Source organism: Lissotriton helveticus, chromosome 1_2, assembly GCF_964261635.1.
Source record: "Lissotriton helveticus chromosome 1_2, aLisHel1.1, whole genome shotgun sequence".
Classification (NCBI taxonomy): Eukaryota; Metazoa; Chordata; class Amphibia; order Caudata; family Salamandridae; genus Lissotriton; species Lissotriton helveticus.
In genome coordinates this window covers 35,331,069-35,352,600 of record NC_136058.1, presented here as the reverse complement: position 1 = coordinate 35,352,600, position 21,532 = coordinate 35,331,069, and the positions used below count along the sequence as shown (strand labels likewise).

At 40.8% G+C, this 21,532-nt stretch overlaps 1 protein-coding gene across 6 annotated transcripts in view; it reads right to left on the bottom strand.

The window, feature by feature from the left end:
- Positions 1 to 2,302: 2,302 nt before the first annotated feature.
- Positions 2,303 to 21,532, bottom strand: part of SLC44A5 (solute carrier family 44 member 5) — a 793,737-nt gene continuing 774,507 nt past the window's right edge. For 3 of the 6 annotated variants that reach the window (XM_078668567.1, XM_078668577.1, XM_078668549.1), the window contains exon 23: positions 7,445 to 7,702. In XM_078668567.1, the coding sequence (XP_078524693.1) occupies positions 7,590 to 7,702 (113 nt within the window). In that variant the 3' untranslated portion in view covers positions 7,445 to 7,589. Of the gene's footprint in view, positions 7,703 to 21,532 lie in introns of all 6 variants that reach the window. The other 3 variants (XM_078668593.1, XM_078668585.1, XM_078668558.1) reach the window with 3 other exon arrangements.

The following is a 21,532-nucleotide window of genomic DNA, read 5'->3' as shown; positions in this document are numbered from 1 at the left end:
GTTACAGAACAAGGACTGCTCTGCTGCCAGAGGGCTACCCTGCTGCTTGAAGGACTGCCTTGCTGTCTGAGAAGGATCAATAGACCTGCTTGAATTCATCCCAGGCTAACCAGAGTGATTCCAAGTGTCACTTGGTGGACCTCATTGTTGCAATGTACAACAGGACCCATTCTGTCTCCATTTTAGCTACTTGTTTTAACTTGACATTTTTTTCTAATGGTGACTTTTTAACCGTTTTACACTTACACGATAATGTATTTAGAAATTATTCTGCATAGAGTTAATTTCTTAGTAAGTGTTATTAGGTTATTCATATATTGAATTGAATATTGAGCGCAATGCCTTTGTCTTGGGTTATTTGGTTGGAGACAACTCTCAGGTTCCAGACAAATCATCGCATCTGCTCTGCATCTTTGGTACAATGCGATTGAAACTGTGCTTTTATTATATAAACAGCCTCTACATTACATTCAACAGAGGAGCACTTCTGCTGGGATTATCCTGGAACGCTGTGCACTGTGTCTTAGATGTAGCCCTTATGACTCTGACCTTTATCCTTCAAAGGGCAATAGCCTGGTCTACCCAGACCAGCTTCTTGGCACATGATAATTAGGATTGGGGGGTAGGCTGTCCCAAGGGATATGGCAGTGGGTACTTCCACTAAGCTCACAATAGTATAGGAAGTATTAGGTAGGAGTATAATTATAATCACACACTAATGTTATCACGGTTCATCTGTTATCTTTTTCATCATTCTTGTAATGTTGGTTACAAAGCTTTGTTTCATATGCCTAATAATTGTAACACATGCTTTCTATATGATTGTTTCAATAAATGTTTGAAAAGCCACATTCATATCTTTCTTGTGTCTACCATAGACATGCTGAAACAACAACGAAAGGGTAGGGAAAGGGAATAAGAGTGATCATGTTTGAGGTGCAGATATTCTTTGGTAGAGTGGTATGGTTAGTGGTTCAGATGGGGCACTGTGAGCTAGTTAGGAATTGGGCCAACATTTTCTGATAATAAGTGTGGACTGAGTATCCATATTCTGATGTGTATGTTGCCCAGATACACAGTCCTACTTAATTCGTAAATCTGTATAACATCTTGTGTGATCTACAGGGACACACAAGCTTCACAGGCCTCCCTGCAACTGCCCTACTGACCTGCTGCAACTTGTCCTGCCTGGTCCTACCACTAGACCTACCTGCCTTGGCCCTGCTGGTCTCTGCTTCAGTGAGTCCATGATGCCCTAAAGGTTCCTCATAGGTCTTGGTCCCTTGGTTGGCATCAGAGTGTACTACTCCTGAAGTAAAGGTGAAAATCATGAATTTCTGGATCCTTGCATCTGTGAAGAGGTCAGTTTGTGCAGAAACTCTGATGCCCGCAACAATCGTCACAGTGAACCTCCTGTCCTCGGTGACAGTCAACCAGACATCTGCACTTCGCCCTATAGCAGCAACAGCCTGCGACCCCCATTCTGCTCTTTGCTCTACAGCGATGACTGTCTGCGATAAACAGCCTACTTCTTGCTGCTGCCTGCGGCCTCCTCAACACTCTTTGCACCAGACTTATAAGGTAACTTTTTAGTGGGAATAACTACTGTCACTAAACACTGTTAAATGTAATATTTCCGATTCCACTGATTGGATTTTCGCCATCTGGTATCATTTTATTTACTAAAATGTACCCTATTACTCTAAATTAGTTTGGGATCTCTCTTGAGCTGTGTTTTTAGTTCATTACTGTCTGTGTGCGGCATAAATACTTTGCAAATTGCCTCTTAGTTAAGCCTGTCTGCTCTTGTACCAAGCTACCAAGAGGATTAAGCACATGTTAATTTAGTGACTGATAAAGATAGTGGTTGTTGGTATAGTCGAGCGCCAACCCCTCTCAACGAGCTCTTACATATACATTTTACAACAGACCTTTTTTCAATTCCAGGAACTGAAAAGATTGTGAATTAAGGACTGTTCATTTTTAACAGCCAATCAGCTTCCAAGCGAATAACAATGAAACCGTGCATATACCTTTTAGAAAGTGGAGCACCCATATGTCCTTTTATTCACTTAATTTATGGCAGAAATCTCCTCAAGATCAAGTAAAAATTTTAATTGCGATTTGATTTTGGAACGTTTCTTACAGACCCATCAAACAGGTGTTAGATACAATAAAATATTTTTAAAAATATTTGGTTAACAGTATAACATTTTTGTACTGCTGTATCCTGTGAATTATTGAAAGCTAGACATGTTTCTTACCAAGCAACCTTAAAAAGAAAAAGTCGATTTCTAAGACATTTTCATGAAAAGATTTTATTTGAAAATTATTGTCGCTTAGATACAAAAAAGGAATAGTTCTCAAATGCAATTTTCTTGCCTACTTCATTAGGACAATGTAACAGCTGCAAAGCACCAAGCAACAATAAATTTAATTAAATATCAAACAATTTAATTATCAAGGATTCTTTAACAAAATGCTCCTAATATTTCTGCACAGCAGAAGCACACATTATAAAGCTTGAATGGACATGCTCATGTGATTTTTGGCATTAGAATAAAGAATATTGAAAAACATTTTAGATGTTATAAAGGTAAAAATTAACAATCTATTATTCACAATTGTTTTATCACCTACGGCCCATGCAATGGACCATAATTACATGGTACATGACATAGGAATCAATATGTTGCAGTTGAAGCTGATGCAGCAGCAGAGGTTTAATGACAAAAAGAAATTATTTTCAGAGTTTTAGCTCAGTGCAAAGTTTCAAACAAGTTCAAATGCAACTAACATTCTATATCAAAAGTTAGAAAAAAGTCATATATAAAGCTTTATATTTATATTAGTAAAACTAATCTTCAAAGTAAATACATCAAGTCCATTAGTACAAAGGCATACACTGCCAATGTACAGTAAAATCTTTGTCCCATTCACCCCTTCTTCTAACATGAAGAGAAAGAAAATGTCTTTAAGCCCTATTTACAAATGCTGCTTGCCCTAGGCACAGAAAATACTCCATATATTTTTATCACAGGTCAAAAGGGTTGTTGTAGTATATTCTATCAATTGATTAGGGAAAAAGTCAACATCCATATGCTTATCTTTCATTACCAAGAGAAAATTAATATTCTCTCATGATAATATTTACTTTCATAACGGTATCAAAAACTATAAATTCAAACCTTTTGACTGTAACATTATCTTATATATCAAATAGATGTTTCAATTGGCAGACAATAAATATGTTTGGCATGGAGCTTGTTACTGCAAATCACTGTTAGTAAATTCATTACATTTTGGAGAAATATCAAATGTAGGTGGGCTAAATTCTGCAAGTACACCGGCTAAACTATTTATGCTTGGTGTATAAGGCAAGCAGCTAAGGCACTTTGTTGCAGAGGAAGTTATAATTAGGGATGGGCAGAACTGGTGGAGTTTCACTCTGAGGAATTTAGTAGAGTTACAGAAAAACTCGAAATACTGCAGAATTCTACCAACAGGAGGAAAATATGCAGCTCATAAACAGCACTGAAAATCTACTCTAGTGGCAGAACATTTACTAAAACGGAAGCCCTCGTTCTCCAAAGACCCATGAACACCGGTGAACGCCCACGTTAGAAAATTGCTCTTGTGGACGCCATATCTTCCTCGCTCGCCAATTCCCAAATTCTGGAGCCTCATTGGAGAAAAATTCCGCCACGCGGCTGCTGGCGGAATTCTGCCTGACAACTCTGCACTAAAGAGCAATGAAGAGTGGTCAAAATTCCACCAGTTCCGTGGGTGAAACAGAACATTCTGCCCACTCCTAGTTATAACACAAGTAGGATCTACTAATATTTGTTTTAACATAAAACATATGAAAGGGAACATAAATGTGAAATAGTGTTGCAATTTCATGTTTTGATCATTATTGGGATTTTAAAATCACAGGTTCTACTGAACATATTTTGTAATGTTACATTATGGAAAATAATGTCTGAGTTGTCCTGTAGAGGCAGGTAAAATTAAATGAATCTATTTAAAATTTCAACACTTTTATTAATTTATCAAAATATTCAGGATTCATTGTGACTGAGAAAGCATATTAATAATCAGTTACTTAACGTCAATCAGGAAAGTTGTACACAACTGCCCTTTGTGGAAGATCCCAGCTTCAAAATGTCTTCTTCTGAGTTGGAGACTCCAAGAATATACTTGTTCATGTGTTAATTGTCACACATTTTATTAGTAATCTGTCATTTCAAAAAGTGCTCAACTTTGGATTGAGATAGGCATATACAATAGATAATTCGCTTTAACAATTAAATATCTTTCAGCATTTTATGATTAATTATTTGCATGGACATACACTGCCATGTAGATCGAGGAAAAACATAAGTTTGTATTTAGCTTTAGTGATCTTCTATTGAGTCCTCATTTCTACATTCTGTTTGTTCAAAATCTTCCTCAGTGACTTGTTCATGAGAAACGGCCTGTCAGGTGAGCCATCATTTCTTTCTAAATCTTCCACTAGTAGAAAGAATGACACATGATAAATAACAGAGGTACTAGATGAGAGCATTTTTAGCACCCAATTACTCATTTTCATGTTTCAGGTATAAGATTTGAGGTTGATCAATTTTTAAATATGAAACTGTTGCAAAACGTCCAGCCCCTTTTAAAATATAAACTCATTGTCTCGATTCCCATTTTCAAATGCATTTGTAGTATTACTCCGTACAGATTTTCAATTTGAAAACAGTTCAAAAGGCCATCGCAATATTTCCATCTGGCATGAAAGCTGTGTTAATTTCTAATCTAAATTTTTCCGTTTGGAAATTGTGTATGAAAGGTGTTAATGTTATATCAGATAAAATTGATTTTCTGGATGGTGATACCTAGCATTGAATAAACGGAACTATCAGACACATTTTACAAATATGTGTGATAGATTTTAGTTCCATTAAGAGCCCTTCTTCAAATAGGGGTACATGAAATTGACTGGAATGTAGAATTTGTCCCAAGGAAGAGTTGTTTATTGAGGAAAGAAAGAAAAGCAGTTTGGAGTGACTTTATGGTAAGGTGAATTCATAAAGAGTTTACCTAAATGGCAGTAAAGTAGCTTCAGAGCACAACAGTGAGGATTTAGAAATATTGGGACTGGTTCTGAAGGTTTTAATATGGATTTCCAGGATCTGACATTACACATTGGAGTTTCACCTTTGTTTTTCTGTGTGCTCATACTGAACACTAGCAGTGTGATATGGCTAGTACTTGTGTAATTTCATGCCACATGAACCCCAAAAATGAAGAGAACCCAAATGTTTTGAGAGTGAAAGGTCCAATTTACTAGTAATTGACAGGTTTTCGCCTTCTAAGGTGGCTTTAAAATTGCCTTTAGTTTCAAAACTAATAACTCCATTAGGGTGGATATGGCACACTAGGGTAATAATCATGTCTGATTTATTGAGTATTAAACCCTGTTTGGTTTTTCTGGTTCTCGTGCAATTGTTTTATCTTGCCTATGTATCTAGCTGAACAGCATTTCTTGGTCTGAATACTTTACATTACAATTCTGGATTTGCAGATAAAGAAGCAAAGATCTTGGCATGTGTACTTTTTGATTCTGTAAAATATGAACATTCAAAAAAACGCACATGCTTTTTTCAATTTTGGTTGTCTGTCTGGGGCTGTGCACAATCTCAGCTTTAAAGGTGTTAGTTCTTTCCAGTTGACAAGTTAGTTTAATACATTTGAGTTCTTTGTAAATTGTAATGGGTTCATATAAGGATATAGGGATTTAGTTCAATGGAGTTAATGTTGTATGGCATGTAAAAGCCAAGGACAATCCTATTTGTATCTTAGATCACCACCTTTTTTAAGGGGTTTGTTTTCCAACATGTCTCTCAGAATAACCCTTTTAATAATCCGCTGATTCGGATCAAGAGATGTCAATTTTTTGTTTTGTCTCTGCATAATTATGTTTTGTCTCTAAGTAAACCTGTCAGTAGATTACATATTTTTCTTTTGGGTAACTTCAAAACTACATTTAAACAACTCACTGCAGAAATTACAATAACTGAAATGGTAGATAGATGGAGACAAGTGTTGATATAAAACATTCATATTGAACAGATTGCTATGTTAGTGTAATAATATTGCTTTGCATATTCACAGTTATGGGAGCTGCTTTGATAATGGAAATGGCTTTTCAGTTTTGTCTAAGAAAACATTCATATGTTTCATTCTAGTTTTTAGAGGAATACTTCATAAATATTAACAACCAGCACTGAACTGAATATAAAAGTGTTCGCACTAAATGCATAGCTATCAGAATATTTTGAATCCAAGTCACACTTTCTAACTCTGGTCAGGTTGTTTTCATTGCCTTAGCAAATAATCCCAGTTTCTTGCGAATTATACAACTGTAATAATAATAAGCATTCACACTGGTCTAACAGCAAAATGTTTTCTTCAAGTACAATATATTTTTCTTTTGCCTACTGAATTTTTGCTGCATATATTTACTAAACCACTAAATTCATTACCAAACAATAATCAGTAATGAAATGCAATGGTCTATATAAAACAATTAGGCGTATGTAAACAAAGTTACTTCATAACCAACTTTCCTGTACTTTCATCTAAAAGTTTATATTTTCTTATTATATAACTTGTTGTTTTCCTTGTATTTTCTTCTGTTTACTGGAATAAATGAAAGCCCTTTCATTAGAATTGTTTATGCTATCGACTTGAAAATAAAAACCAGTTTCACAACTAGACCGAATTCTTATATAATTCAAAGCACTATTACATTCTAAATTAGACACTATGAAAGGACAGCAGGAGAATATACAGTTGTGAAAAAGGTAAATGTTTGTTTGCCATAAGATTCTACATTTTAACGATATCAACTTTTTGTATTTAGTGTTTAACTCTTGTTAATCTGATCCATCTATGTATAATCTTTGGACATAACCATTGTCAGACATAATCTTGACATGAAGCTGCGCATGATGGAGTACTTTCAAAGCAAATATGATTTTCAACTTAACTGTGGGCCTTTCTAGGAAACAGTATGTCAATCACCATTGGTTTCAATTACTCTAACCTCATTTGTTCACTTAAAATGCAAATTTAGCACCAAATCCTGACCACTTATCTGTCTTCATCATGGTACACTAAACACGTTTATATGGCTAATAAGTATATTACATAATAATGCTTTCAAAAATAGCGAGGGAATATTTAATAAATGCACATTTATCAAAAGACACATATCAAAAGTGTTGAGTCTCGAAACAGCACCCAACACTGCCAAACAACTTTAAAAGGTTATTATCAACAGATAGAAAACACTTCACAATTATAATTTCCATTTTCAGAGGCACTATAAGCTATCATACTGTTCCACAGCTCTTTAAATTATGCATTTTTCGCAGCATTTGAGAGATTTCGCCATAGTTTAGGCCTGGGTATGTCCAAAATAAATTAAAAAAAATAAGCATTTTTTTCAAGGCCTTTTCTCTCTTTTTCGGTTTTGCTAGTCCACATCACAAGTACTGCTTGCACGATGCATTTGTCGGTAAAAAAAATTCTGACGTTTACTTAAATGCCTTTTGGGGGCTTTTGTCCTTTTTTTCCAGGATTCTGTGGAGGTTAGGAGACATGAAGTACGGTTTGGATGCTGAGCCATCATTCCTTTCCAGATCTTCGCCTGAATGTGCATCCCCCAGCAGCAGCAAGTGGTCAAAGCAGCATGTAGCAGCAGCAATCAAAAGCAAAGGAGGGAAAAGAAGAAAGAAAGAAAGAGACAGAGGGAAGCAGAACGATTAAAGTTAGAAATCCAATGCAGACTGATTTTGCAAGTTTGTTTAACAAAATCGCGGCGGAATGGCTGCAGCAAGGATTTACGCTGGTGATTTGAAAAAAGAGCAGTCAGGAAATTGACAGGAGGAAAAAACAGCATGAGGGAAAAAATAACGCTCAGCGTAGTTCATTTACCACTCAAAAGCCATACCCTTAAAATAGACCCACTGGCATAGGCACCAAAAGAGAAAACATTTTCTTCAAATGTCCAGCAGCATTTCTACTGAAGGCTAATTGTTTCTTTCCTGCAAATCAACTGGTGGCATCCAGTACAAAGAGCATAAAGCAATCTAAAATCCAAGCTGTGACGATTTAGTTAGTGATTATATAAAAGGAAGTCACTGGCCAATTTCCATTTTGTGTTTAATAGTTTATAAACGAAATATGTGATGTACAAAAAAAACCTCCACAGGACTCAATTCAGACTGCTTCAATTGAAAATCGACTAATAATAAAAGATCGGTCGGTTCTGCCGAAAAACAACTTTTTGCACAAGGTTTATGTGGAAAAGACTAAAGCGGCAAGTAAATTAACTATAAATGGCATTGACGACATAGAACCAGGAAAGTGAGTGTACATAATGCAATGGAAGGTTTTCATGTGTGTAATTCTTTTTTCTGTTGTTATTGCACTTTAACAATATTACAAACTAATGTACACCCGATAAATTTATATAATATATGTGTATGTGTGTACATGAATTTTTTCAGCAGATACAGTGAAATATACTACGTTCAGCATCGTGGTTTGTGTAAGGATAGTTTGTGGGTAATGAGATTTGATGCAGTGACTGCAGATGGAGTGCAGTGAAGAGTAGGTTTGTGAGGAGTGGTTTTATTCATTTGATTGGGGAGTATCCCTATTAATTTCATGCATCCACTCTGGTTAGGCTAAAACATAGAGGTATGTGGTTAGGCATGCCACAGATACGTGCTTTGCTATTTATGAGGTTGCATTGTGTATATACACAAAGTAGATCAGAAGGTTTAGGGTTTAACCTTTGGAAGCACATGTCCATCCAAGGTGGGACATCCTATTGACCCATGAGGTTTCAGATCAAGTTAAGCATCAATCCATGAAGACCACCCCCATTTGCAAGTGTTATCTCACTCCCAAAAAATATCACCTGAAGTTTAGGAATACCCCAAAACAATCACAACAGTCTTGGGAAGATTTTATGGATGAATCTATTAAAGCATTATAGGGTTGGGTGAAAGGCAGGAAATTAGCAGACTATGATGGGCTGTATAGGTTGATTAAATGGGAGCACATTCTGAATAATTGTTTTACAGATTTGCTCCGGCACCTTATTAATTTTAAGTACACTCATTCCACGGAGTTTGGGAAGGAGGCAGACTTCTAGTTTAGCAACAGAGTATCCAAGAAGGGACATGGGGGCACCCAACGGAGGATATTTCTGGCTCTTAACAACAGAAGCATGGGGGACCAAAGATACTAACAAAAAGGAGCTCTCCAAAGGACCCCAAAACACTGACCAGGCGGGTGGGGACCCAGTCCACTTTAGATTAGAAGGAGGGAGTCGGGTTAAGGGGATGAAGTCTCTAGTTCCCTCCATCAGAGATTGGTGCTAGAACTGTCTATTGAAAGAGAGGGAACTTAGCTTGTTCTCTGAAGCCCCATAAAGGTGGACAGTGTACCCGGATTGCTATTATCGGGCTAGGTGAAGATTCAGATCTAGTAGAGACAGATAGGGGTATAGAGGTTACCTTTGTGTCCATCAGTGAAGAGGAGATGGAAGTCATAGGCTACATGCCTGTCAATGCTAAAGAGTACAGGTTGTAGCCAAACATTAATGGAGAGGGGCGGAAGCTCTGAGATTCAGGAGCCAGCATGACTACCGTCAAACATCAAAGGTGTCTTCAGAGCAGGTCATTGTCAATGTGTGCCCAGTCCGGTCAATGCTGACAACCACAACAGCTACCAAGTCAGTTACCACCCTGTGGCAATTATTACCCTGGAGTAGGGCAGGCTCACTGAATCTCTGAAAGTGGCTGTTAGCTCTATATGCTATTGACTTTTGAAAATCTGGGACCGCCTGAGTGGATGCTGATGAGCATGAGGGCCGGAGCAGCCTGTCCGGAGAAGGGGAGGAGAGGCAGACGATGTTCCTGACTGGAGAAAAAGAGGCTAGGGACAAACAAACCGGTCCCCTGATTTCCCAAGGTCTGGAAGGAGTCAGTCAGTCATATTCACTTTATTTGGTTAAGAAAAACCATAAAAGTACACTTTAAACATCGTATACAGCAAATTTAAAACATATACAAAAGTCATATTAGAATGACCGTAGGCACCATAAAAATTCAGCAAGAAAACGGCCCTTGGCCGTTTGATTATTTTAAAATAAGCATATCCAAAAATTAATTTAAGAATTACTCTAGAACACAAAAGACAACCAATTAAAAAACATGTAATCACAAAATTCATAAAAAAGGTACTCTTCAATAAAAAAAGACATACAATTTAGAACACATTTCATCAGGGATTTAGAGGAACTAAAACATTACATGACATAGAAGCCCTTCTTTTTCTTTCCGTAACGGCTACAACTAAAAAACTAGCAAAATTAAAACTTTCCCATGTATTGTTCAGCATCCTTAAGTATACAATTACAGGCCTTACCTGCATAAAACGTTTATCCTTTAAAATAGGCACTAAAAAACATTTGCGAATGTGAAAAAAGTGGTCGGAAAACATGGCAAAGTGAAGAGTGTCTTGGGTATAGAAATTATCACATGAACAAGGGCCCAAATCTTTCACCTTTCTCCAACCCTGAGGTTCAGCCAGTATAAAGTGCAAAAGATTAAATCTAAATCTGATTAAAAAAAAGTGGTGATAAGGCTTTGTTATGACATTTAGATATGGTTCTACTGTTGGAGCTGTTTTCAGTAAAAGATAGGCTCGTACCCTGGGTTTCAGTAGTTCTTTAGCCTCTATTTCAGTTTAAATCATATTTAAAAAATGTTTTTTAACCCAAGGTAGGTCCTCTTTCTAAGATTGTTTGGCGACTCAAAAAGGTCGGGCACCCTAAATTCTTTGTTAAGTTCTTCACATAACCTATCCACGGGATGCTACTTGTTCTGTCCAAGGATATGCAATCGCGGGCGATCTCACGGTTCACCACGAATTCTGGGTTAACCTAGATTGTTATCCAGGTCAGGAGCAGTGCCAATCCTATCAGGTCTGAAAAAAGCCTATACCAAGTTCTTGATGAATAATAAAAGAGGGAATGGATTGCCTGCCTGAGAGCAGATTTCTGAGAAACTTGTTTTCCACTATTTGTAATTCCTCAGCCTCCTTGTAGCCCCAGATTTCAGACCCATACTTGGAGATGCCAATACATTTAGCTCTGTAAATTTTGAGCAAGCTTCATTTGGCTTGGCCCTGAACCTGCGTGCAAAATCAAGACCCGCTACTTTTGATCTTAGTATAGTGTTCCTTTTTGTATTCTTTTGTGGTACCCATGAGCCCCGCTTGTCAAAAAGTACCCCTATGTACATGAATGTGGTCACCCTTGTTATTTTAGTTTTTTTACAGAGATACATTTTTTACCTTTTCGGTCTGAGGCCCATAGTCATAGTATGGGATTTGGGGAAGTTAACACTAAGCATGGGCCAAAAATCCGTTACGCTCGCGAAATTTGCGGATTTTCGGCAATTTCGCGATCCACGAATCTCGCAAAATTGCAGGAAATTCGCAAATTCGCAAGCGAGTGGATTACTACTATTTTTTATGGCCAGCTCACTCAAGGGACCCCTGCGCCCTTCGGCGCGATGGCATAGTAACACACACATGGTCACTGGAGACAACTCTTCTGGCACATTACGCAGCTGTAGTGTAGGAAAAGCACTATACATTTACCCAACGAGGTAGCACTTACTGATTAGCCAGTAGAAAGTACTCCAGGTGAGTAGAGGTATCGAACAAAACGGTGGCGTCTTCTTGGATAAATATGAAGGGAAGGGTTCATTCTGGCACGATACTCCTGTCACAAAAATTAAACCTCAACAGGAAGCACTTACAGCAGGTGCCCGAGTTGAAGCTCAAGTTCAGTAACGCATTCATCAGCCCAAAAACAATCGTGAGCTTTGTCGAGGCAGGGCAGGTGTGCTTTCTCCCCATATCTACCGTCAAAAATTAGCTGTGATGCTGGAATGAGGCCTTTGCATCCTTCACTTTCACGAGTGCAATCCCCGTGCAGTTCCTGTGACCAGGAGCTTCTTTCTCTTCATCTGCTGCTCTGAACGGTCTCTGACCTTTTTTACACACAAGAGGCATGTGAACTCGCATAGAAGGCCCGCCCCTTTGGCCCCGCCCACACACGCGGTGTCACCTTCTTCCCGCCATTTACCCACTATGATGGACAGCTCACTCAAGGGACCCCTGCACCCTTCGGCGCGATGGCATACTAACACACACATGGTCACTGGAGACAGCTCTTCTGGCACTTTACGCAGCTGTAGTGTTAGGAAAAGCACTATACCTTTACCCAACGAGGTAGCACTTACTGATTAGCCTTTAGAAAGTACTCCAGGTGAGTAGAGGTATCGCACAAAACGGTGGCGTCTTCTTGGACAAATATGAAGGGCAGGGTTCATTCTGGCACGAAGCGCCTGTTAAAAATTAAACTTCAACAGGAAGCACTTACAGCAGGTGCCTGAGTTGAAGCTCAAGTTCAGTAACGCATTCATCAGCCCAAAAACAATCGTGAGCTTTGTCGAGGCAGGGCAGGTGTGCTTTCTCCCCATATCTACTGTCGAAAATTAGCTGTGATGCTGGATAGAGGCCTCTGCATCCTTCACTTTCACGAGCGCAATCCCTGTGCAGTTCCTGTGTCCAGAAGCTTCTTTCTCCTCATCTGCAGCTCTGATCGGTCTCTGACCTTTTTTACACACAAGAGGCATGTGAACCCGTATAGAAGCCCAGCCCACACACTAGTGGTGTGCACCGTTTTCCCGCCCTGACCCACTACGATGGACAGCTCACTCAAGGGACCCCGGCGCTGGGCAGGTCTGCTTTCTCCCCATATCTACCGTCGAAAATTAGCTGTGATGCTGAATAGAGGCCTCTGCATCCTTCACTTTCACGAGCGCAATCCCTGTGCAGTTCCAGTGTCCAGGAGCTTCTTTCTCCTCATCTGCTGCTCTGATCGGTCTCTAACCTTTTTTACACACAAGAGGCATGTGAACTCGCATAGAAGCCCCGCCCACACACTAGTGGTGTGCACCGTCTTCCCGTCCTGACCCACTATGATGGACAGCTCACTCAAGGGACACCGGCGCTGGGCAGGTGTGCTTTCTCCCCATATCTATCGTCGAAAATTAGCTGTGATGCTGGATAGAGGCCTCTGCATCCTTCACTTTCAAAAGCGCAATCCCCGTGCAGTTCCTGTGTCCAGGAGCTTCTTTCTCCTCATCTGCTGCTCTGATCGGTCTCTGACCTTTTTTTACACACAAGAGGCATGTGAACTCGCATAGAAGGCACGCCCGTTTGGCCCCGCCCACACACTTGCGTGTCACCGTCTTCCTGCCATTTACCCACTATGATGGACAGCTCACTCAAAGGTCCCCTGCACCCTTCGGCGCGATGGCATAGTAACACACACATGGTCACTGGAGACAACTCTTCTGGCGCTTTACGCAGCTGTAGTGTTAGGAAAAGCACTATACATTTACCCAACAAGGTAGCACTTACTGATTAGCCAGAAAGTACTCTACTCTAAATATCCGCGAGTTCGCGGATTTTTCCGCAAACTCTCAGATTAGTTTGCCGATTTCGCGCGAATTTGCGGATCGCAGATCCGCAAAATTCACCCATACTTAGTTAACACCTAGGTCTAAAAATGTCATAAAATCCGCAAAGGAATTTAGGAGCCTCTGGAGCCCAACCGCTGTGTGACCTAGTAAGACCGCATCATCTGCGTATCAAAGAGCAGGGATATCTTTACAGGCTGTACACAGAACGGTGTTAAGAATATTTATATATAGTGTAAATAAAAGAGGAGCTTGAATACAGCCTTGTCTAACTCCTCTTCAAATGTGAATGTGCTGGGTATGGTTACCCTCTGGTCATATCTCACCGTGGAGATCCCAGTGCAGACCGAACAGAAAATGGATTATGCACCGGTCCATTCCCATTTCAATTAATAAGACCCATAATTTCGATCTGTTTACTCGGTCAAAGGCTGAGGACAGGTCTATAAAGGCCAGATGTAGTGTCCCGGTCTAAGCAGCTGTGTATTTCCCAACTAACAGCTGCAGATTTAAACACTGGTCCGTTGTAGTCCTACCCTTCCTGAAACCATTCTGCAAATATCAATCTGGTCAAAATTAATGATAATGCAGTCACCATATCCTGATTTTTTCCTCCAGCCCATCCACACCACCCTTCTGGCCATGATAATATGGGTGGACGCTACAGACCCATTTCGTGACAATTGTTTATACCAACATTTCTTTTTACACATGACCTCTTCAGTAGATTCAATGCTTTTTTCTTTAAGAGGGTGTACTCCTGTTAATACTCCTACCAGATGAGTGCTTCAGGGGTTAGATGTAACCTACAGCTATTTGCAATCCTATGTGTGGGTATTTTACCATGTCCAGTATGGAGTTCATTTTCTGAAGGAAGATGTGCTCCCATATAATTGGTATTCATGTCTACCACCACAACACATAAATCTTTGTCAGCCTTAACCTTATGCTGGTTGGCTAAGCCAGGGTGTGGAGTGCTCTGACGTTCCTGACTAACAGACCCCCCCCTTTTCTAACATAGGGGGTGTTTGACAAAATACGTGCATCAAACATATTTGTGCCATTTTCACCGCCAGTTCTTCTACAATTCCTTTAATGTTAGGATACCCCGAGAAAAGTATAACCATGCGGAGCTCAGCTTATGTCCATGTGACTCCCTCTCAAGACACACTGAACTGCATCTGGTTTTATTTTGTAGACTATCTAAGAAAGAGAGGGATCACCTTCTTAAGCCCCTTTTAAAGCAGAAGAACTTCAGGCAGTGTCGAGTTGCACTTTTCTTTTTAAAATCATTACCCGACTTTTTAACATGTTTTTCACTAGCCTCTTTTCTTTGGGCCTGTATGGGAAAAAGGAAGAGGGGAGCGGCTTATGTCTAAGGGCCATGGAAAAGTTATCCACTACTGCATCGGAGAAAGTGACTCAGATAAGGTTGAGGTTAAACGGGTACCTTTATTATATTATCATCTTTTTATCTTTATTTTATTTTATTTTCTATTCTTATACAAGGGACATGAAGTATTTAATTGAAATTAAATTGTTACTTCGTATTTATTCTGTGCTTTTATGATTTTTTTTTAAACTGATCGAATAAAGGAATGAATGAATGAATGTCTTGACAAGTTTGTAAACATCCTTCAGGAGTGTGGTAAAAAGTGGTTCCATGCGCGACTGAAAAACGTCACCCACAATTTGTCTCACAGAAGGATGTAATAAATGATCAAAGTCCAGGATCCCTCCCCGGTCCCGGTGCAACAGAGGTTCAACCGTGACTGTACCGGGTTTTGTGCATCTCTTCCTCCGATTTTTTACGGGGGCCATAATCAGGTGAGGTGGAACAGCCCCAACCAGATTTAACCACTCTGCTGTCGAGGACCACATGATGGATCCTGCAAACCCTGTAATGGATCCGGTGGGTCCTGCATTAGAACAACCTTCTCCGTGTTGATAGCTGCTGCCTCCCATGGAGTTACGTTCAATGAAGCAGCAGCTGGTAACATGCTCAAAACTACTTGCAGAGACCCCATACCCTACTGTTCCTCAGCGTTTTCAATTTCCTCTGTCTGGGCACCCACAGCTTTTGTTAAGTATGAGATAATGGAGGCACAGTTCCGTGGTACTTTTGTCTTGACCAGTGGTACTTTTGCCTTGACCAGGTCAGAGCTGCAGGGATGTTTACGCTTACCCATGATGGCTTCTGTATGATGGACGAAATAGAGGTGGCCCAGGCCAGCCACTGTCAGGAGCTCACGGGCGCAGATGGGCTCACCCCTGGCCTGGGCTTTGCCTGGGCATGGCCCAGGCACACCCACTCCCATCCTGTGACAGTGGTAGAGGCCGAAAAGCAAGCTGGGAGTTGCGGTCCCTCACTCCCCTCCTGTCAGCTCAGATGGGTGTAAATCTCTAAGGAGGAAGACCTGGAGACTACAGGCAGGTGAAGAAGTGTCAGCCCAGGGTGACGTGCCTGAATTGGCAGGAGGAACATCTCAAGCAGAATTCTGCTGGGTGAAAAGAGAATGCCTCACTTTGGAAGAACTTAGGAAACAGACAGAGGCCCACAAAACAGGCATGCATCTGGCAATCACCTTATCTAATAGGAGGATTGCATCCTTTACAGTGAGCCTAAGATGCCTGGGTAAGCCAGAGGGTTGGCGGTCCCCCAGTGCTATTTGTTCTTCCTACTGGAGTTGGCTCATGACATAATTTTGGTAAGACACCTTAGGAAGGCTAAGACCTACCGTATTTAGCTCATAAACCACTATTACTGGCCCCAGATGACACCAAAGGTAATTCTTTTTTCAGCCTTTCTGTAGTTAGGTCAGTGGAACGACAGGAGGAACATGCTAACCTCCTCTCCAGATGGTCCCTGTGGTAGGGATACACTTTGAGTCTGTAAGGGTGACATTTGTAGGATTCTGCACCCTATTGTAGCCTCTATGAACATATTTATCATGGTAATGGTGGACCCCACCACCCAGTACTTGAGGCTATGCCTCTGAGGATGCCAACTGTGCCTGTGGTAGCCATGGCCCTGCTATCATTATTCATCCAAGCTAGTCCAAAGTTTGTTTCAGTTATGGTGACAAACGTCATGTCTGCATATGTGAAGTCTGTGTAGTTTAAGTGTGGGTTGACTTACAAGTTGTTCATACCTTGTCACCCTTAAATAAACTGTCTTGTGCTGAGACGCAATAAGGTCTTAAGGGCAACTTACTGACATGCCTATTATTTGCCTACTAGAAGGTTCCTAAAATGGAAGTGGGCTTCAGCTCCTTTGAACTTTTGTTTGGGCATCCTCTTAGGGTATCCCTCAGTCCTGTGCAAAATGGATGAAAGAAACATCTCAAGAAAACTGCACAAGGTTTGGTGGTCTACGCCCTGGTCTTGCGAACTATGGTCTAATGCATGAAGAATAGCAATCAGAACTTGGAGAATTTGGAAAGTCAGGAAAAGATCAAGCAATGGTATAATCAGAAGGCAGATCTGGTACAGTACCAGCCAGTTCGCAAAGTTTAAGTAATGGAACTGGTGCAGGCCACAGGCACACCAAGACAAGTAGACCGGGCCCTGTGTCACAAAAGAAAAAAAGTGAGGCTAATATCTTGTTGAAAACAGCATTCCATGGCTTTAGAATGTCACACACCCACTCCCATCCTGTGACAGTGGCAGAGGCCGAAAAGCAAGCTGGGAGTTGCGGTCCCTTACTCTCCTCCTGTCAGCTCAGATGGGTGTCAATCTCTAAGGAGGAAGACCTGGAGACTACAGGCAGGTGAAGAAGTGTCAGCCCAGGGTGACGTGCCTGAATTGGCAGGAGGAACATCTCAAGCAGAATTCTGCTAGGTGAAAAGAGAATGCCTCACTTTGGAAGAACTTAGGAAACAGACAGAGGCCCACAAAACAGGCATGCAACTGGCAATCACCTTATCTAATAGGAGGATTGCATCCTTTACAGTGAGCCTAAGATGCCTGGGTAAGCCAGAGGGTTGGCGGTCCCCCAGTGCTATTTGACCTTCCTACTGGAGTTGGCTCATGACATAATTTTGGTAGGACACCTTAGGAAGGCTAAGACCTACCGTATTTAGCTCATAAACCACTATTACTGGCCCCAGATGACACCAAAGGTAATTCTTTTTTCAGCCTTTCTGTAGTTAGGTCAGTGGAACGACAGGAGGAACATGCTAACCTCCTCTCCAGATGGTCCCTGTGGTAGGGATACACTTTGAGTCTGTAAGGGTGACATTTGTAGGATTCTGCACCCTATTGTAGTAGCCTCTATGAACATATTTATCATGGTAATGGTGGACCCCACCACCCAGTACTTGAGGCTATGCCTCTGAGGATGCCAACTGTGCCTGTGGTAGCCATGGCCCTGCTATCATTATTCATCCAAGCTAGTCCAAAGTTTGTTTCAGTTATGGTGACAAATGTCATGTCTGCATATGTGAAGTCTGTGTAGTTTAAGTGTGGGTTGACTTACAAGTTGTTCATACCTTGTCACCCTTAAATAAACTGTCTTGTGCTGAGATGCAATAAGGTCTTAAGGGCAACTTACTGACATGCCTATTATTTGCCTACTAGAAGGTTCCTAAAATGGAAGTGGGCTTCAGCTCCTTTGAACTTTTGTTTGGGCATCCTCTTAGGGTATCCCTCAGTCCTGTGAAAAATGGATGGAAGAAACATCTCAAGAAAACTGCACAAGGTTTGGTGGTCTACGCCCTGGTCTTGCGATCTATGGCCTAATGCATGAAGAATAGCAATCAGAACTTGGAGAATTTGGAAAGTCAGGAAAAGATCAAGCAATGGTATAATCAGAAGGCAGATCTGGTACAGTACCAGCCAGTTCGCAAAGTTTAAGTAATGGAACTGGTGCAGGCCACAGGCACACCAAGACAAGTAGACCTGGCGCTGTGTCACAAAAGAAAAAAAGTGAGCCTAATATCTTGTTGAAAACAGCATTCCATGGCTTTAGAATGTCAATGACTGATATTTAAAGCTATCTTAGACTAATGCATCAGGCCATCTGAGATGATCCCATTAGGAGCCATGATAATCGTTTTTTCTTCAGTGTTTGTAAATGATTAATAATATTCAATTTATCCTATTTGCAATATTCTCTTTCATGGAGTATACTTGCTACTTAACCATTCGATTGAACCTACTTTTTTAATGTAACTGATGCATACAACAATGTATCCTGAATTTGCTTCCATTATGTATCTGATGCAAAAAGATTATTTTTCCAGCTCACTTATACCAATATTTTCTTTGCAAGCGATGCACAACATAGAGGCAATTGAGAACATTTAGTTTTTGATTTACTGATGTAGCATTCTCTTTGAACTGTGGTGTCCTATACTAGTTGTCATATTCATTAGGCTTATGTACTTTGTGGGAAGTTATTTTGCTCAATACAAGATTTGTCTTAAGTTCTTTTGTGTTGACATGCTTTAGTCATTGCTGTGGATACTGTTATGTAAAAATCACAACAGTGAACTACTCGATGTGTCTCGTCTTATATGCTTGTGTTAAGAGGGGTAGATGATGTGCGGATTGTTACTGAACAGAATATTTCAGTGGAAGTATGCTACTCAGTTCACTAACTCATAATTTAACACTCAGGTTCAAAATATCAATATTTGTGTTTCGATTATTAAAATAAAGGGTGCAATTGTTTTTTTTACTGATTTATATTTAGCGCGAACTTGACCCGAAGGTATCGGGTATCAGAGGTCTTTACATGAGCACCAGTTGCGTTACATGAGGACACTTTCATTTTTGTTAGGTTCGGGAAGATTAACCCCTTAAGTGCTGCCGTCGGCCAACGGTCGTCACGGGCACTACCTCCCCAGTGCTGCGTGCGACCGCTGGACGTCCAGTTCAGCACCGGATAATGGACAGCGCAGCACTGGGGAGGTATGTTTACGAAGCTCCCAAGTGGCTAAGTGATTTGCCCAGTAATACAGGATGTTGCGCGTCCTTGCCGAGACTCTTACCTGGTTCCCCAGTTTAGAGGTCGACCACCCTAGCCGTTAGGCCAACTCAATGCTTATTGTAGGGGATTACATTGATCCGCTCTGGATTAGAGAGATCATGGTCTAGATGTTAGCTATTGCTGTGAGCTGCCCAAACAGAAGACCCACAGATACATGCAGATTTCATTTAGGGTCATCTTGATTCACCTGTGGCAGCTTTCCTCAGCAGCAAGGCAATCATTTGCAGAAATGTGCACCTTGTATTGTTAACATATCAACCAAACAGAAATACAATCAAAGAAACAAAAACGTGAATGTAAAAAGAACATGATAAAGTAGAGAAAGGTCACCAACAAAGTAAATAATGGATATGTTCTAAGGTTATGGAAAAAGGTATTTAGATCATAGAACAAGGGTGCGTGCATTGTGGGAATGCTTGTTTATTTTTAGGAAGGGACACCTTTCCTGCACATAAACAATCATTTTAAAAATGATGAGTTGCAACTGCTATGTGTGCTGCACAAAGCAGCACACATAGAAGTTACAAATCGCCATTTAGTGACACCTTCTTGCAGATAAACAATCATTCCCACAATGCAGGCACCCTTGCATTATGATGCAAGGGGTCCTGCAATGGCGCTAGGGAGCTGTAATTAGTGCCAGTGCAGGGAGAAACACTGGGCTGCTCCTTATTGTTGAAAATACAGTGCAACCCTGCATTTCCAAAGTGGTGGAGCGCTGCGTTAAGCCAAGAAGGCTAATGCATCACTCTGTCTGTTTCCTTATAAATCTACCCCTATGTGAGGACATTGTGGCCAATGTGGAAAGGATTCTGGTGTTGTATGTGAGTGGCAGAACCTGCTCTGTCCATGTCACCTCCAGCAAGTAGCTGCACCTATGTGTGGGTGAGGGAGGTCGTGTGATAATAGATGGGGTCATGCATGCACCTATCGGCTGAAAGATGTCATATATTGCATGACAACAGATGGTGGCAGCCTTGAAGTGACAAATAGGGTCAAGGTACTGTATGGTTTGGAATAGTTTAATGGTTGTGTGAGAGCAGCCCCTGGGAAGGGCATTATTTAAGTAATGGTATGAAGAGTATAGGAGCAGCCGAGGTCAACCTACTAAAATGGGCATAGCGTGCTGTGATGGGTTAGCTGTGGCATGACCGAGATTATTGAGGTAGGGAAGGTATTCATCATCTATACACTCCTCTTAGCTGTGGTACAGTGTGGCCCATAATATGGATTGTTCCAGGAGTGTCAGAAGAGCACTAAAAGGATGGTTGGACTAGTGAGAATAGCACACGCTGCCTATGTGCAGTCAGTGGACACTGCTGGAGGATCTGATGATCTCAACAACACTGCAGAGTAGACAGAATGGATGCATTCATCTTAGTACAGCATGTTTCACTTTGCACCAATAGTAGTGCTAATTGATATGAAGGTGAACAGTGATACATTTTGTGAGAAGTCGGCCTGGCATATGATGTCCACTATTCTAGTGGGCACCAGTCCAAACGACCCTTATTGATGGTAGGTTTGGACACCCTTTATAGAAAGCTATCCTAGTGGTAGCTGTGGAGAGCAGCCTTCAGGCTAAGTCTTGAAGGAATGTAAAGCAGCTTGTTTTACCAGTCTATAATCTCTTGAATGATCAAATATAAGTACATCACACAAGGTATATATATAAAATATATGTATTTATTCTAAACACAACCTCTCTAGTTTCTTTATGAGGTTAGAGGCAAAAGTACAAAACAAGAACTTAAATAGCACACAGTCAATTAGCACAGTATACATTTTGCCCTAGGGACCTCACAAACCATATACTAAGAAAGTGGTATAAGAACCATGTGAGAGTTCGAAGTGAGGCCTAGGGCCTGTAGAACCGCTGGGGCAACCAGGAATCACCCAAGGTAGGGACGCAGGA